The following is a 19,567-nucleotide window of genomic DNA, read 5'->3' as shown; positions in this document are numbered from 1 at the left end:
AGAGTTCACAGACAGCCTCCATAGCCGTGACAGGACAGGACGAGGATTCACAGACGGCCTCCATAGCTGTGACAGGACAGGCAGAGAGTTCACAGACAGCCTCCATAGCCGTGAAAGGGCAGGACGAGGATTCACAGACGGCCTCCATAGCCGTGACAGGACAGGATGAGGATTCACAGACGGCCTCCATAGCCACCACCTCTGGAGAAGCTGCAGCCGGCGCCATCACCTCTGGAGAAACAGCAGCGAACTCCACTACCTTGGGAGGTTCTGCAGCATCAGCTGCCACCTCCGGAAACATCGTAGTAGGCGCCGCTGTTTCAAGAGTCTCAGTGGTGGTGTATGCAGCCCAAACACTCCATAAAGCGATCCCCATTATGGAAAGCGCTACAGACAGGGGAATCAGATCAGGAACAGGAGGGCTAGAGTGAATGGATTCGGGGATACCAGCTGCGACTGCTGACACCAGCGTTGGATCCTCCACGCTGGATGCCAGTCTGGGATACAGAAGACCTGACCTCAAAGATCTGAGTGCAACAAATGGGAAGTGACAAGATTCTAGACGACCAGCTGTAATGTGACGAGACTCTGGAAGATCAGCGGTGATGTGACGGGACTCTGGACGAACAGCTGAGATGTGACGTGACTAAGCTGTGTGTGTGTAATTGGTAGCAGGTGAGCTTGTGATTAGTGCAATGGAGCATGGGAAATGTAGTCCAGGGTGATGTGTAACAGTCTGTGTGGTGTGAGAGTCAATATAATGGGAGGGCGACATCTGGTGGCAAGCAGATGGAAATTCATGGACAGGATTCATGACAGTGTGTGTGTGTGTGGGTGTGGGTGTGTGCACCTACTTAACCTTATTTTGGGGACAAACGTGTACCCAGAAGTGAGTTAAAATTTAAATAAAGAAAAAAAAAATCTAAAAAAAATAGAAAGAAATACCCAAGGAAAAGAAAAATAAAAAAATTTATGGATATTGACAGAAGTGAAATGTAGAGTAATTCATGGAGAAAAAATATATAGGCCTCTATATATATATATATATATATATATATATATATATATTGGTGAGATGCTGAAGTCTATGTTACGATATGAGGCATTTACTCAGGAACTGCTCTGAACGATTCACTGAAAGACATTTACTCAAATTAATATGCTAATAAATTAATTGGCTTGAGATTTTTGTTAACAAGGTCATTTTCTGTAAAACATTTTCATTTGGGAATGAAGATGACGCATTTTCTAATCTACAACATAAACAACTTAAAAATTGGAAATTGGGGAAAAACTCTGCTTGTATTTCTGGGAACCTTGTGTCACTATTTTGGCTGACCCAACAAAAACAAATAAGCATATTTTTAGAATATTTCTGTGTGCATTTAAAACTATCCGAACGTGAGTAGGATAAATAAAATGAAAATAGATGAGTACATTTTGATGACAAACTTTGATATGACAAGGCCTTGTTTGAAAGTTTTAAAGGGGTCATCAACTGCCTCTGTTTTTTTTATTTTGAACTGTTTTCTGAGGTCCACTAATAATGTTAACAAAAATTTTACATAAAAAAACATCATAATTTGGAAGTAATAGGCTATTTTCTGTACTGTTTTTGACCCCCCTCATCAGAACACTCTGTTTGAATAGATGTGGAGGATTGTAGATTTAGAAGTAAACGCCCACTGCTATGACTGGCTAATAGTTGTGTATGTTTGACAGTCTGCGTCCTTCACAGATGCACACTGCTGTGATTTAGGTTAAAAATGCAGAGCAGTTTCCCAAAATGTTTCGCTCTTAAACCTGCTTGACAGGGTGTCTATAATTATTAAAATCACAAGATTAATCAGTGCGAAACACAAACCTGAGTATGTTGAGTTGACAGTTTGGACTTTTCAGTCCAGCAGCAAGCAGTTTCCCTCCCGAATCCTGCAGATGATTGTTACTCAGGTCCAGCTCTCTCAGGGGGGAGTTAGATGATTGTAGAGCTGAAGCCACAATTTCACACTGCTGACCAGTGAGATTACAGCCTGTCAATCTGAAAACAGCAAGGACTCTGGTTAAAAGGCATGCTGGTGTGCTGATGTCCCCACCAGACTGAAAGACTTCCTTAGTCCAGTGCTTCTCAAACCTGTCCTGGGGACCCCCGTCATTGCACATTTTGGATGCCTCCCTCATCAGTCACACCACAATTCAATTCAGGTCTTGGAGTCTCTACTAATGAGCTGATGAGTTAAATCAGATGTGTTGGATGAGGGAGACATACAAAATGTGCAGTGCTGGGGTACTCAGGACAGGTTTGAGAAGCACTGCCTTAGTTAACAAACGTTACCATATAAGATCATGTTAGTTTAACATTCACTCTCTGATCTGTTCCAAAAAAAAAGGTCCAAAAATTAAAACAAGTTCATGATGTAATTAAAAGTATACTATGAACATCATATCTGTAAATTTGTAAATTTAAAAACACTGGGATTAACTGAGGGTATTTGGTCAGGGTTTGAGCTAAACTCAGCAGGACACTGGCCCTCCAGGACTGGAGTTGATAATATGATGAGTTACTTTATTACATAAACCAATTATATTGACGAAAATCACCTAAACAACTGCAGAATCAGACTACATTTACTGGTTAAGTTGACAAAGCATGTAGCTATTTTTTTTACATTCTACAAATCTTTAAAAAAAAAAAAAAAACTAATAGCATTGATTGCTTGGGAATGAAAACATCACTCACTGCAGAGATTAACATATTAATGCTTGTGAACACAAACCCCAATAAAACACATCAAACTTCCATCACAACTTATGTTAAATATAATTGTGTTCAGCTTTTCACACTTACAAAGCTTTTCTGCAGTTCCTCACAGCAGGTAACAGTCTCCATCGACCCTCTCTAGTGTTGATATTGTACTGTTTAAGATCAAACTCTTCCAGCACCTCCTCTGACATCAGGATTATGTTTGCCAAAGTTGAACATTGTGCAAGAGAAAGCTTTTTTCTTTTTGTTTTAGAGTTTAAAAATGCCTGCATTTCTTTAACAACAGAATTATCTTTCATCTCAATCAAGCAGTGTGACAGATTCATCCATCTTTCAGGACTGACATCGTTTTTTTGACCTCGTTTGAGGTTTTGGATTATGTTCTTGATGCTCTCTGGGTTGTTCTCTGTGTGTATCAGTGCATCCTGTAAGAGTCTCTGATTGGACTCCAGTGAGATGCCATGAAGAAATCGAAGGAAAAGATCCAGGTGTCCATTATTACTGGCCAATGCTTTATTCATTGTTCCCTTCAGAAGCACATCCAGAGTAGCATTCTCACACTTTCCTGACAGGAACATTTTCAGAATCTCACTGTTCTTGTGTAAATAGCAGTAAAACACATACAGTGCTGCAAAAAACTCCTGAAAGCTTAGATGTACAAAACTGTAAACCTTCCTGTGATAAATCACAGATTCCTCCCTAAAGATCTCAGTGCAAATCCCAGAATACACTGAGGCGTCAGTGACGTCTATGGCGCTCTCTCTCAGGTCCTCCTCATAAAACATCACATTGCCCTTCATCAGCTGATTGAAAGCCAGTTCAGCAAGTTTCACAATCACTTCTCTGCTGGACTGCAGGAGTTTCTCTGGAGCTCTCTCTTCATACTTCTGGTTCCTCATATTTGTTTGAATGAGCAGGAAGTAGATGTACATTTCAGTCAGAGTTTGAGGGATTTCTGCACTGAGATCTTGTTTCAGGAGGTTTTGAAGCACAGTGGATGAGATCCAGCAGAAGACGGGTATGTGGCACATGATGTGGAGGCTTCTTGCTCTTCTGATGTGTGAGATGATTCTGCTGGCTTGATGCTCGTCACTGATTCTCTTCCTGAAATATTCCTCCTTCTGAGGGTCATTGAATCCCTGAATCTCTGTCACACGGTTGATGTAGTTGGAGGGGATCTGATTGGCTGCTGCTGGTCTGGTGGTGATCCAGATGAGAGCAGAGGGAAGCAGATCTCCTCTCATGAGGTTTGACATCAACAGACCCACTGATGAAATCTGAGTCACATCAGAAACTTTCTGACTTTCTGAAAACATCAGTGTAATTCTGCTTTCATCCAGACCATCAAAGATGAACACAGCTTTACATTTATCATAAATCTTTGAGTCCAGATCTTGAAGTTCAGGATCAAAGTCAAGCAGAAGTCTGTGAAGACTGTACTGATGATCTTTAATCAAGTTCAGCTCTCGAAATGTAAGCACAAACATGAAATCTACATCCTGATTGGCTTTTCCCTCGGCCCAGTCCAGAATGAACTTCTGCACAGAGACGGTTTTTCCAATTCCAGCGATGCCTTTAGTAAGAACCGTCTTTATTTTGTCTTTCTTCTCTCTTCTGTTCTCCTCATATCCTGGTTCAGGTAAAGGATTAAAGATGTCATTGCAGTTGATTGGAGTATCTTGGAGTGTCCTGTAACTTTTCTCCATCTGCAGCACCTCATGTTCTTCATTCACTCCTTCACTCTCTCCCTCTATGATGTACAGCTGTGTGTAAATCCTGTTCAGGAGAGTTTGATTCTCTTGTAGTTTGATTCCCTCAAATAAGCTCTCATACTTGCTCTTCATGCTGGTTTTGTGCTGGTCTTTGACTCTCTGCAGATAATCATGCACTGGTTGGTGAGAAAGCTGCAGAGCTGCTTCTGTGTCATGATGACTGAAGTGGTTCTGACTGTAGGAGGATGTGCTGGACGGACAGGACACATATCTGATCTGGTCAGCTCTCCCACCACTGAAAAGATATTAAGAATAACAGAGAGAGATAAAAACAAACAGAAAGAGTTTGATCAAAACAGAGAAAATATTTAAATGTCTCTAATATGAAATAATATTATTTGAAATCATACCACAACCACATTTAGAAAGATTTGTTTGATATATGTGATCCTGCCTGTGAAAACCCAGCTAAAGCCATTTTTTTGTGATTCACTGTTTTCTACATAAAATCATCCTTCATAAAGACGTAGAACATTCTGTGAAAATATAATCTTTATATTTTTAATATTGACTGAGTAAGGCCATGTCAAAGACTGAAATCATAGTGAAATGAATGGTTGAAATCAAACTTTGATGCTTGTTATCTCATAATTAGATTTTGAGACTTTAGCCTGGATTTCACAAACAGGGTCACATATAGGCTCATTTTAAATATAATCGATCTATTGTGGCCAACAGATCCTTCTTATTACCATCAATATTACTCTGATGTAGAAATCCCACTGTGTCCCTGAATTTTTGTGTAATTAGACAAAAAGGGAATAGACATAGAGAAGCACATGAGAGCACTATTTAACAAAGCAGCTTCATTTAACAAAGAGCCTATTGACTTTTTCTTTCCTTATATTATGAGTTTCATTTTAGTGTTATATTTGCTGTTAAAAAAGAGAACACAATTTATGTTAGTTTTTTTTCTGTCTATAGAACTTTATTGCAAAAATAAAAAAGAACATTTCTCTTTTGTTATTTCGGTGTATATTATTTGTTCTTGTGTTGAATGTCTCTCTCTACATGAATATACTCACACAGGATCAAAGAGCACTGATTCATCACTGAGATCAGGGGGCTGTAGTGGAGAAGCTGCTCTCTTTCTCTTCCTGCTGATGATACTGAGAAAAACATAATAGAAAAAAATTAGGAATCAATTTCACGACTACAGAAAGTGCATCCAGAAAGCGAGTGTTTACTTTATTTTACAAAAACACAACGTTTTGTTAATATAATGAATGTACACAAAAAAAGTAGACCCTTTACAGTTTCAAATGATTAGTCTTATCTGTATAAGCAAACATGAGGGCAGATTTTAGGTTGTTTCCATAGTTATCAGGAAAAAATCCCACCGATCGCGCTGGCGCCTCTGTGCGCGAACAGCTTCCATGTGTCTAATAGCACACATTCATCTAAGTTAAACGTTAGCGTGAGCAGCAGTGTAAAGCTGCTACAATTTACATGTTTTAATTTTCAAATGATAATTTGAATGCCTTAATTGAGCATCAAAAAGCTTTTTGTGACTTTTAGCTTGTATTGTGACGTTCAGAGTTGATCTGTTTATCTGAATAATCTGTTTGTCGTTTGTCACCATTGTTGAGGTTAAATTAGGGTGACCATACATCCTCTTTTCCCAGGACATGTCCTCTTTTTGGACCTAAAAAGAAATGCGACTGGCCGGGATTTCTAAATTGCACAAAATGTCCGAGATTCATCTTTTGCCTTCTACAGTTGTCATTCATTGTCTGAGTTTACTTAATCCCGCTCCCGCAAACATTGTAATATTGAATATATCATTTTCATGCATCAGGGAGTCGCTATCAATATGCAGAGTATTTAAATTGCTTTGGATGCAGCTTGTGTTGGATATAGGGTTGCCAAATCCGCATTTTGTTCCACAAAATTGGGTTGATTTTCTCCCGTGGGTTAAAGGTTTGAAATATTGCATAAATTACATTTGACTGAAATGCTTGTATTGAAACATTTTGCATTCTACCTATGATAAAACTGGTAGATATATGGTCACTTTAAATAAATCTAAATAGCATACACACTAGGGTGGCCATATGCGCCGTTCATACGGGACACGTCCCAGCCAGAATTTTAATATTGCCTAAAATATCCAGGTGCAGGTCGATCGTTGTGTGACATTCATGAGAGCTATAGAGAGCAGAGCAGATTGCTCCTTATGCTTCCGAATCGCTCTCGCACCTACTTTGGTGTCTTTTTTGATCGGTGCGCAGCAACACTTCAAGTCAAACGAACGAACGAACAAGCATGTGCGCATATTTGCATTGCTTTGATCGTTCCCTGTAGATCTCACCTTCTCACGCGCATCCCCACGATTGGTCGATTATGTTCAATACCTGCATGTTATTGGTCAAACTGCTTTGGATGTTTTAGGCAATATTAATATCCTGGCAAGGACGTGTCCCGTATGAATGGCGCATAGGGTCACCCTAATACACACAGATTAAACTCTGGATATGATTAGTAAATCAGGCCACTACACGATGATTGAATCATCATCAATAAGTAACCAACTTCATTTGATCAGATTTTCTCTAGCAATTTTTGATATAATAAATGTGATTTATAAACACACAGTTTTAGCAACCAGAGGAAATCTAATTTTAAAAAGTCAAGGGTGAAGAGCCCAACTAAATCAAACACTTATTTCCCCAATGCTGACTTAATGCATATTGCCATTTTATACATCTATTTTTTTAAGTGCAGATATCATGATATATTATCAGACTATAATCGCCAAGTCAAAATTTCCCATTATGACATCCATAAACAAGTGCTGAAAACATAGTTGTCCCTCCCTGCACTGTATTTTGACAGTGTATATAGACCCCAATTTTACAATATTTTACACAGTAGGGTTTGATCTATATTATCAGCTTTGCTGGCCTAGAGAAGCAAAATGTGTAGCAATAGGATGGGAAAGTTGTAACAAATGGGAAAATCCGGACATACAGAAGTGCAGATTTGGAACCTTGCTGGAACCTATGATAATCAATGGAGATACGCTACGAAGATGTCCATGCTTGTCTACCTTTCAAGTTAATCTATGCCTGAAACCAATCAGGATCATGAATCCTGAAGAAGTGATATAAATTGCTGATTGCTGCTGTATGTCATGTGTGAGCAAAGTGGCCTATAAACTCCTTGCTGAGTGTTGAAACTGACTTCTGCTATTAAAACTGAAAATAACATTTTCTTCTGTGATTCTGGATGCAGTTCCCCTGTGTTTTCTGACAAAATAAAAGATTTATGGTTTAACATTTGAAGGCAAAGAAATGTACAGCCATAAATATTAGTATTGTATTTTTTGCAAATTATGTTTATTATTATTAAATGCTATTTTTTTTAGTACAATAAGGAGTGGTTCATGTTGTTGTTTTCCCCCCTTACCTGATCACTTGCCTGATTGTTCTTTCTCCTTTAATCGAAGTAAGATTCTTAGCATAGTTTTCATTTCAGAGATCATGCAGGTGTGTATGTTTAAATAGTTAAATGACTCTAATGAGGAATCGTTATTATTATTAAAAAATTCGGTCCCACTTTATATTAGGTGGCCTTAACTACTATGTACATTTAAATTAATCATTTGATACAATGCACTTATTGTGCACATACATGTTTTTACATTGTACTTATATCTTTTTTAAATGTAAATTATAGAATGTTTCTATATGTAGTTACATATGTAATTAATTTCTGTAATTACATTTATAATTACACTGTTGACCCATCCCTTACACCTTAACCCACCCTTAAACCTACCCATACCACCAAACCTGTCCCTGACCTTACCTGTATCCCACCTCAATAACAGCAAAAGTGTTTTGCAATACAATATGACCACAATAAGTACATTGTACTTATTTTTTGATGTAAGTACATAGTAGTTAAGGCCACCTAATATAAAGTGTGACCAAAAATTCAATAAAAAGAACCACAGTGAGAGAATCATCATGTAAATAAAATATACATTCAACTTCATGATACTCACACAGGGTCAAAAGTCACAGCAGGTCCATCACTGAGATGAGGGGGCTGAATCATGGAGTTGTTACTCTTCATAGACACACAGCTGAATCCTGAAGATGCTGCTCTCTGAGCGTCAACATCATTGAGATAAGGGGGCAGAATCATGGAGTTGTTACTCTTCATAGACACACAGCTGAATCCTGAAGATGCTGCTCTCTGAGCGTCAACATCACTGAGATAAGGGGGCAGAATCATGGAGTTGTTACTCCTCATAGACACACAGCTGAATCCTGGAGATGCTGCTCTCTGAGTGTAAACAGGAGCCCTCCTGTTTACACTCATTTTATAAGCAGGTTTCTCCTCCTCTCTCCGAATGCACACACACTTTATAGGCTGTTCTGCTTCTCTTTTTTTCCTAGATGAGAGACTTGATTTCAGGCCTGTATGTGGAAACAGAAAATACACTGCATTTTTACACAATTGAGTTTCAGTACAGGCTTGTGCTCAGAAGTGAGGAGGCACAGTGACTAAAGTGCCTGGATGCCCCGTAGTCATGGTTTTCAGTAATTTTAGAGCAGTTAAGGGCTGTTGTTATGCCCAAAGCACAAAACACAGATGCAGTAACACACTGTTGGCACAGTAATATAGCGATAATGCTAATAATGATCCAACAGAATTACTAAGAGCGGAAATCCTCATCACATCATTTCTTTAAAAATCAGATTTTGAAGACTGCGTCTCACAAGGAATAATTATAACGCCAACCTCATACGTCATCAGCCCGGAGCTGCTTCTGTGTACAACAGTGAGCGCAAGCTAGATTAAAGTGATTATTATGTTTTAAATATGGTTATTTTTCTTACAAAAGCTCATTGATTCGCTACAGGAGGACTTTGTTCACCCTCGGAGCTGTGTGAGACACTTTTTATTAAGGAAGGGCTTTTTATTTAACTTCTTTTGGACTGATGCACTGCAACACCCGCTGACTGTCATTAAACAGCTTGAAAGATCAAAGACTATTTTTTATATAATTCCAACTGGATTCGTCTGAAAGAAGAAAGCCATATACACCTAGGATGACTTGAGGGCGAGTAATTTATGGGCTAATTTTCATTTTTGGGAGAACTAACCGGTTAAGGCTCATATATTGGATAATAACATAGGTTTACAACCAAGTCAGTGGGCAGTAGTGGCACAAATTATTTTTCACGATAACAGGCTCTTAAACATGAGAATCAGATTAAATGTTGCAATGAATGATCCACATTACAAACTGGAAATAGAGATTATATAGTTTCTTTATATTTATGAATTTAATAAACTCAGTTATAATTATCCTAAAATCATGTGTCTAAAATTATTATTATTATTTTTCTTATTCACACTGATAGAAATAAATTTTTTCCAATACGTTTAAACTGATTTTTACATTTTATGGGCATTTTTACCTTTATAAAGCCATTTTTTCTAAAAGTGTCCATTATCTTTTGAGTCAAATTCTTACATTTAATCAGTGAATTAGAATAATAAGACATTTGGGCTGTTACCAGGCAAATGAAATCAACAAAATTCATAATTCAAAATTCGGCTGCATCTGAAGTGGCTTTTAGTTGCATTTACACACTCTGAAACGCGTAGATTTTTACAAAGCTCATCGTTCTGAAAAGTGAGGTGTGCTCTGATTGGCCAGCTATCCAGTGCACTGTGATTGGCCGAATACCTCAAGAGTGTGACAGAAATGTTACGCCCCTTACCATACTGTGATGCCGTGTCCCGGGGTGACGAGACAAAACCAATAGAACTATGAAGGTAAAATAATGGCTAAAAGATTTACTTATGCAGGGTAAGAGTTGTGGAAGTGTACATAAGTCTGTAAGCGTCAATTTAATTTGCATGCGCACGAGAAGCTTTGTAAAGGTGTAAATCGCGTTTCAAGTGCAAGAAAAAATTATTGTGCAGCATTGTAGTTACTCGTACGTGTAATTCATGTATTGTGAAACTGCAGTTTCATACTAACGCAAAATAAATAAATAAATATAATCTTTACGCTTATGACTTCCATTTTTCCATGCTTACACTTTTGGCACGTTGTTTTTGCTAAAAAACGGTCAAAAGTACAGCAAGCCTGTGAACAGTGATTTGCAAGTGAAAACAGCAGTTTAAAGAACTGCAAAACCAATCTGTATGTGTAAAAAAACTAACTGTTGCAAATGTCTAAATTACTTGTTGAGCATGTGAGGCAAAAAGTTCCAGAAATAAACCGATAAGTACAGCTCTGTCTTTCTTTTCTCTGCTCTTACAATTTTGGCACGATTCTCTCACTAACTGACTTTTTAAAGCGTGAGGGGGAGGGCAGGGCCACCATCTTCTTGTAGCCAATCAAATGAGGTTCTCGCTGACTCTCCATTTACTCTTATCTGATTGGTTCAATAAACACATATGTTAAAACATTAATCTTCATTTAGTTCAGGATCGTTCTCACTGCCAAAATGGTACAATTAATACCTCATTTGATTGACTACAAGAAGGTGTTGGATAGGTTTACAGGTTTCATAGAAAGAGAATGATGTGCGCCAAATGAGTCGCTGTATAAACCGAATACTTCAATGGTTGCGGTGTGCTCAACATGAGAACCAACGCAAATGCAATGACATGTGAAATAAACGTCATCATGTATTAAAGAAGAGTGGCTTGATTGAGTGTTGGAAATAGTGGAGGATGAGCACAGAATGGTAACAAAACTCAGAGACATTTAGCTACAGTCACACACAGGTGTATTGTGCAAACTACTTCATAGGGATGTTTAGACCGCTATAGAAGAATTAATATGTTCTCGTTATATTTTTTAAATATATTTAACTTACAGATCTCAGCTTAAGTTTTGCTTCAGTTTGTTTTCTATTCTATTCTATCAGTTTATATAGCTTGTTTTGATATTATATTAGGCCTATTTTATGTTAGGCCTATATTATAAACCTAATAAATAATTGACCTTGTTTTTTAATGGAGTCTCTTGCTCATCAAGGCTGTATTTATTTCAAAAATAGAGAAAAAAAGTGATATTGTGAAATATTATTGAAATTTCTAATATTGGTTTCCTATTTTAATACCTATACTTTAAAATATAATTTATTTCTGTGAAGCAAAGCTGTATTTTCAGCATCTTTACTCCAGTCTTCAGTGTCCCATGATCCTTCAGAAATCACTCTGATATGCTGAACTATTATCAGTGTTGCTGATCTAATATGCTGTTTTACAACAGTGAAACTGTTGTCCTGCTTAATATTTTTTTGGACCCTGTGTAACTTTTTTCTTTGATTCTTTGATTAATAAAAAGTTAAAAAGACCAGCATTTATTCAAAATATAAATCTTTTCTAACAATATAAAAGTCTTTACTATTAGTTTTATCCATTTAACACTTACTTGATGAATAAAGTTTCTTTAACTTTCTAAAAATATCTTTAAAAAAGAAAAAGAAATCTGACCCCAAACTTTTGAATAGTGTATATTGTAACACAAAATCTCTATTTTGAATAAACACTGTTCTTTTTAACTTTAATTTTTTTTAAAATATCACAGGTCCCAAAAATATTAAGCAGTACAACTGTTTCCAACATTGATTAAAAATCTGCACATTAGAATAATTTCTGAAGGATCATGTGACACTGAAGACTGGAGTAATGATGCTGAAAATTCAGCTTTGATCACAGGAATTAATTATATTTTAAAGAATATTAAAATAGAAAACGTTTGCTTTAAATTGTAATAATATTTCACAATATTATTTTGTGAAATAATATTCAGTATTATTTTTATCAAATAGATAGGCTACAGTCTTGATGAGCATAAGACACTTCTTTAAAAAAACTTTACTGATCCCAAACTTTTGAACGGCAGTGTATTATACTGTAAAAACCTGTTTTCTCAGGTAACCTAAAATGTACATCATTTAGTTACATCAAGGGTCAAATCAAATATAAATAGCACATTAAAGTTAAAAGTTACCCACTTTTTTGTGTGCACGCTGTACAGGTCTGGTATAAAGAATGTTTTTGCTCAGGTGCCCGAAATGTTCGCCCAATAGAGAAAAGTTTTGCTCAGCAAGAAAAAACATTGGCTGTGAGTCAGCATTATTTGTCAGAACACCGGCATTATAGGCTACTCTCCCAGGAAACAGTCCTCGTCTTCCATAAAATGCATTGCACACATCTGAATATTTGGTTTGAAGTGTTCTGGAACAGTGTTGTAAATACAACTTAACCACTGATTTCTAGTTGTGTCCTCTTTTGGAAGACCAAACTAAGTTTTGCTTTCACAACGAAACACACAGCGTCTCCACAACATGGCGGCAGCGGCAACAATACTACAGCGAGAATCAAAGTTACGCCATCTTTCTTTGCGTGAACATTTGGGCGGTGTTATGCAAATCTTCCCACACAGTGACGTAGACATGTTGGGGCGTGTTTAAACGAGGTGTTTTAGGTAGGCGTGGACGAGTCTTAACTTTTATAAAGAATATCTCTTTGGGTTTGAGACTTTAGTCTTTGCAACTTTAGGGATCTTATCTATTCACGAACAGCTTGTAACACTCCAAAGAGAAAGGAAAACTTGAAATAGCATCATATGACCCCTTTAATAAGCGAGTCATTGCAATTGAACCGTATAATTTAAACGGTTAATTAAATCATATGAATGAAGCACCATCGTGTTGCTCAGAGACACAAGACAGTGCTGTGGCTGTGTTTGGAATGCTTTTTGTTGGCGAAATAGAGCAAAAACAGGCAATATGGTGTCTAAAACGTAAGTCTCTTCTTGTTTATTGAACTGATGTATTAAATCAATATCACATTTCTAATCATGGTCATTTTTGGAGAAAAAGAAAAAAAGTGTCAGATTAAGTGACGTTGACGGCCGACAAAAGGGGGCACTGATCTATTTTTGCTTAATGCTTAGAAAAATAAACCGAAACTGAGGTGAAGGAGAGTGGGCTCGTGATGGCAAGCATAAAACGTGAAGATAAAGGCGCTTGGGAGAAGCTAAAAGAAAAGAAAAAAAAGCCAATCTCACTATACAGCAGTGTTTCCCAACCTTTCTTTAGTCGCGGCACCCTTTGGAAATTTTAATAAACTTGTGGCACCCTACAAAATTAATTTTGTCACAATATTTGAATTTCTAACGTCGATTTGATCATTTGAAAAGTATAGATATTCGGTACAACAGGGAAGAACTGCAGAATATAATGTCATACAGATATTTTTAATATTATTTAAAAAATGTGTCCATCAATGGTGGCAATCAGTAGGCTAATTTCTAATGAAGAGATCAATTTATATGACAGATTTTAATGTAGGCTTTTACACATATGTAAACATTATTTAATTACCATTATCATCATCAAAGAAAAAGTGTCAGATTAAGTGGCGTTGATGGCTGACAAAAGGGGGCACTAATGCAATCTATTTTTGCTTATAATAAACCGAAACTGACGCGAAGGAGAGAGGGCTCGTGATGGCAAACTAAAGACATGAGGATAAAGGCGGTTGGGAGAAGCTAAAAGGAAAAAAGTGAACAGGTTACATCAGGTTACCTTTGCCCACCTCTCTCACTATACACAGCATGTAGCCTGTAGCACTATAGTAAAATCCCAGGACACCCCTAGAGCGTCCACTGCTATTTATCACTCCGCATTGTCTGGCATGAATATTCCATTCATTCATAAAGAGACAGCAGCGATTCTACAACGCGTTACATTTGAGAGATACTGAGTTAGAAAATAGAGTAAATGAAGTAGCCTATAAGGTGATTAGTCTGATTAACATGACACACACAGACAGACATATGAATACTCAAATTGAAGAATTCTGTTGTTTCAGGTTTCTAGATTTGTTTATCATTGTCTATCGTTGTCATATTATAAATTTTGCATTCTGCTCTTTTTACGTAGATTTCAAATATTTTAGTTCATACAATAATACATTTATTTCAATCCCCTGCTGAAAAAAAAATAGAAACCATCACATAATTTGTAATAGTTTTACTGGTTATAATGAAAATTGTATTGGTTTTAATGGAAACTGTAATGGTGCCTGTTGGCCTCTACTGGTAAATGGTCACCTTCTATTCATGGCTTTTGTTAAAGCCACTAAATCCTAATGTAATATGTCCCAAAACACACTACAGGAAACCATTATTTAATGGTTTTAATGGTTAAAAGTTGATGGTTTGTAATGTCTGTAATGGTATTTGTAGTGGAAATCATTCTGATTTCTGTGATGGTTTCTATTGTTTTTGTCAGCAGGGTCACCATGGGTTTTGTGATGTTATTTGTCATAAATGTGATAGGATTGCTGTAATATTGTGAGATAGTAGCGACTGCTTGTAGTTGTGGTGGGCCTATATATACTCCCAGTCCGTCCCGGACTTCTGTTATTGGAGAAATACCGAGGTCCGGACCTCGGGGTCCTCAGTGGTGGGTACCGCCCTGAGCGAGGCCCATGCTTCCTGATCAAGTGCGCATGCGCGTCTGAGTCGCTTTCACATTCACGCAAACCGCTCCACATGAAACCGAATTTAGACCACCTCCTTCAGGTAGTCTCGGGTTCGGTATACCGGGTCCGCATGACCTATTCACCCGGTTTTGTCATACATTTCAAGCTAATTTTGTTGTTGTTGTATGACGTTTGTTTTTGTTATAGTAATGCACTGTTACAGTCAGTTTTCTGTCAGATTATAGGCGCTCAATATCTTCACGCGCCACTCACATATTTTCAATTAAAGCACATTATGGACGCCTCTTGGTCATTTTCAGTAAACTTTAGGCGGCTGGTTTGCGAGTTTACCCTGCACGCCCTGCGCTTCTCGTCCGCCTTTATAGTTTCCACCGTGATATATATCTCTCTAGAGAGACGCGAACAACGCTCGAGCTCGACATAACATCTGTTTAGACGCAGAAGGTCCTCACAGTAACAGATATTATAGCTTTGAAGCGTTTTAACAAACTTACCGTGACATGTGAAGGCATTTGTTAGATTTAGAATCCTCCGCAATGGCGTCTCTGGAATGAATACTTTCTGTTTCACTTTAAGCAGTTCCGCTAAAAATGTGATGACCTTGTGTCACGTGCTGTTTGCTATTGCATGCTGCACTGGAGTAAACAGCCAACAGGTACCAACACAGATCGTCTGCTTGTTGTTGACACAAATATAGAAATATCATTTTTGCACCCCTCGAATAGAGAATTATCCTCATTAAAAGAGAGAGCACGAGAGAATGAAAAATAAAAGAATCAATTAAACTAGATTGTTATTGTGGACATCAAATACCCTTCTCTTAATATATATTATTTTATAACCCATGCTATATTATTATTATTATTATTGTGGGAGACATTTATCATTACACTTCTGGACAGGTCTTTAAATGTCCTTATTGCCTCTTCCAGAGCTTTCAGTATATATTCAGTGATGGAAACCGAACTTGTGCTGATTTCTCTCTGCAACTGATTAGCTTTTTTTATCCAGTAAATGAAGACAATACAGCCAGACTTTTGTTGGAGCCACATTCTGTGGATTCTCGTTTAACAGAGTGGGGAGCTACAAATGCAGGGCCACCATGCGAGTAGTGGCTAATATTCGCAGACATTTTCTTTTCACAGCTCGTTTTCCTTCAATTGAAAGTTCAGGGGTCTTCTTGACCATGACATTCAGTTCTCCCTTTGTCTTGGGAAATGTCCAATCAAACACCGTGAAGGCCTGAGCTCTGGGCTTTGGTTCATCATGAGACTTTCTCATCACCACCTGCATTTGGTGGTTATCAGTGTATTACAAAGGTACAAAACAGATTTCAGTACTTCAATAGGTTGGTATATTAACATTATATCAGTTAATGAAATTACGGTATTTATCTGTAAATTTAAGTTAAAACCGTAAAAAAAACTTTGCTACTGCATTTTTTACGGTAAAATTCTGGCAACCACAGCTGCCGTTTTTTACCGTAAATTTTACGGATTTTTTTTTACAGTGTAGCCTACAGCTGTGAACACATGTGTTGCAGTTTTCTGCTCAAACACCTGCGGGTAGGTGATCTGGCCCAGCTGGGTCTAGTAAGCTGTTTGAATCTGGAGGTTTAGTAATACACTGTTACTCTGGACTGCTGGCTTGAGTGATGATTTGGTGTCGCACAGATACTAGACAGATCCTCTCAATTCCACCAGCCCTGCCATGAAGCTGGCTTTCAGGGAAGCACTTACATCCAGGAGACTGGACTTACTAGAGAGAGTCAGAGCTACTGAACTTCAAATCTCTCAGAGGCTGTGAACGAGTGTTCAAATCTTCATTTAAGGATTTCTTATTCCACAGAGTAACACCTGAAATGAGAAATGGCTTTCAACTCTGTGTGAGGAAAGGCTGTTAGGAGTAAATGTGCAAACGTTAGTCCTCCTGTGATCTAATATTTCCCTGTGGATATTTCCAATGCCTATAGATGACTTACAATTGAATATTATTGTACAGCAGTATTTAGATCAGATCTATTTATCATGGCTACACATAATAAACACTGATAGATCTAAAGATCTAATTTAAGGATGAACAGCTGCTGCAGAATATATTCCAAAATTCCAAAATAGTATTACTGAAGAATAAATGAACACATATCTGTGTATGCAGCAGAATTAACTGCCATGATGTTAGCACTCCAGTGGAGGAGAAGATGTAAAACAAGAGCAGATGTAATATGTACTGACTCTTCTGCAGCACTATCAAGCCTTGCAAGTGGATTAAAATCGTCAAGGCAAGACATTACATATGAGATTATTGCAACTTTTTTTTAAGATTAAGTAATGCAAGCTGAATGTTTCTGTGGGCTCCTGCTCATATATGAGTGGAGGCTAATGAAATGGTTGATAAGCGAGCTGTGAAACACACAGAGATAGATGCACAAGTGCGGAACTGTGAAAGAAAGGGCAGATATCTGTATAGCATGAAGCAACAAGTAGGCAATGGGAGAAAAGTTTTTAATAACAGGAAGGACGATTCAATTACTGCTTAAATTCAAATAGGGCATTCTGTACTAAATCATTCATTGTATAAAATATGAAAACCTGAAACAAGGCAGTGTAATTATTGTGAGCAAACAAAAACAATAGAGCATGTACTAATACAATGTAAATAAATAAAAAAATGTATAAGAAAAAATAGAACTTACGGAATTAAAAAGACATCCTTGGAAGAAAAAAAAAACATTAAATTTGATAAGCCTTCTGAAAGAATCCACAGAACAACATAAAAATATAGTGTTATATTAAGATTTCTTAAAGGATTCTTAATATTAAGATTTCTTATTAGGATTATGCAGGATAATTTAAAAATGATTTATTTTTTGTTTATTTTCACCTGCCTGTGCTTCACAATTCAGTCCAGTCTGTGGCAGTACTGCACCAGAAGTTGCCATAAATAACTCTAGGAGAAGGAAGAGAAAGAGAAGAAACAATGCATGCACATAATAGTTTGCTTGTTTGTTTTTGTTTTTGCAGTCATGGTATGCAATAGCTACTGTTCAACAGTATGGGTAATATCCCCCCCAAATAAATGAATAATTTTATTCAGCATGGATGCATTAATCTGATCAAAAGTGACGGTCAAGACTTTTAAAAAGAGTTACATTTCAAGCAAATATAGATATTTTGAATTTTCAGAACACTGGACATTAGAATGTCTTCTGAAGGATCACGTGACACTGAAGACTGGAGTAATAATGCTGAAAATTCAGCTGTGTATCACAGAAATAAATTACATTTTAAAATGTATTACAAAATAAACAGGTATTTTAAATTGTAATACTATTGTACAATATTAGTCTTCTTACTGTTTTATCAAAAATGAAGACTTAAGACTGAGTATAAAAAAATAATTATTTCAAAAACACATTTTCTTTCTTTCTTTTTCACTTTGATTTTGGGGTAAATCATTTTTTTGCCAGAAAGTTGACTTTAGCTATATACAGTATTTATGTATTATAAATACATTCTATGTACTTTATATGTATGTAAGAGAGAACACAGAGAAAACATATAATTTGCATTGATATACAACAGTAGAGCGCAGGAGCAGCAGGTGCGTCCTGTGTGTGTGGAAGAAAATCTCCACGCTTCACTGCAACTCTACAGGAGAAACTTCAGCTCATCAACTTCAGAACCTGTTCTGGTTTACTGAAATTAAGAAAGGGAGTATACAGAGCTGAATTATTTATAAGCTCTGAATCAAATAAACTCTAGTCAAACTAGAAGTGTGGCCTGAAACTCAGATTTGCATTTGTGGAGGAGATTCTGTTCGTCTCAGAATAGTGCCTGTGTCTCCAGTGCTGCATGCTCAAACCACAAGAGGTTTGTTTACAAGACATAAAGATTTACAACTCAAACCACCGCAACTGTTAAGCTTTAGCATTCATTTTAACTTAATAAATACTACTTCCATCTGAATAAGGCACTGAATGATGCTCTTGACAAAAATAATGTTCTTCAGCTTCATCACAAATAAGTGCTCTAGCATCATGCTTTTGTTTAACCCCTTAACTGTCACCCCTCATTTTTTTTAAATAGGCAATAAAGTGCACTATCCAAACTTAAATTGTTTTAATTTATGAACACTTTGGAATACAGACCTAAGGTCTCTTTTTAAAGAAGAAAATCAGCAGATTATTGCAAAAGTGAAAAAAAAAAGTATCAAAAGTTATAGACGTTTAAATTTACTGTAAAGAAAATGCGCTATATACTAATTTTATATATAGTAAATATTTTACATAACAGGTTTTACTCTAAAATTGGTATAAATTAAAGCCTTTAGTCTAAATAAGTTACGTTCCAAATTTGAAGTTGATATGAAAAAAATGAGGTTCCTGTGAGATTTTATTTAGGGCGTTATACCACAAACAGCCACCGGTGCCATCAATTTTTTTATGCATTTTTCTGTCACAAATGTCTAGATTTCTCTGTAAATCTTACTTCTATGTCAAAATACCACCAAATATGGAATCCTGAGAATCCTGAGA

General features: G+C 36.9%; 1 protein-coding gene across 1 annotated transcript in view; it reads right to left on the bottom strand.

The window, feature by feature from the left end:
* The window catches only part of LOC107562041 (NACHT, LRR and PYD domains-containing protein 12-like), a 60,474-nt gene that overhangs the window by 26,629 nt on the left and 14,278 nt on the right, over positions 1–19,567 (bottom strand). Inside the window, exons 2-6 of the mRNA XM_016246604.1 lie at positions 15,525–15,591; positions 8,543–8,960; positions 5,559–5,642; positions 2,846–4,768; positions 1,865–2,038 (exon numbers count right to left, since the gene is read on the bottom strand). Of these exons, the coding sequence (XP_016102090.1) occupies positions 1,865–2,038; positions 2,846–4,768; positions 5,559–5,642; positions 8,543–8,960; positions 15,525–15,591 (2,666 nt within the window). The remainder of the gene's footprint in view (positions 1–1,864; positions 2,039–2,845; positions 4,769–5,558; positions 5,643–8,542; positions 8,961–15,524; positions 15,592–19,567) is intronic.

Source organism: Sinocyclocheilus grahami, unplaced genomic scaffold (genome assembly GCF_001515645.1).
Source record: "Sinocyclocheilus grahami isolate Dianchi unplaced genomic scaffold, SAMN03320097.WGS_v1.1 scaffold803.1, whole genome shotgun sequence".
Lineage (NCBI taxonomy): Eukaryota > Metazoa > Chordata > Actinopteri > Cypriniformes > Cyprinidae > Sinocyclocheilus > Sinocyclocheilus grahami.
This window is presented reverse-complemented; position numbering and strand designations above follow the sequence as displayed.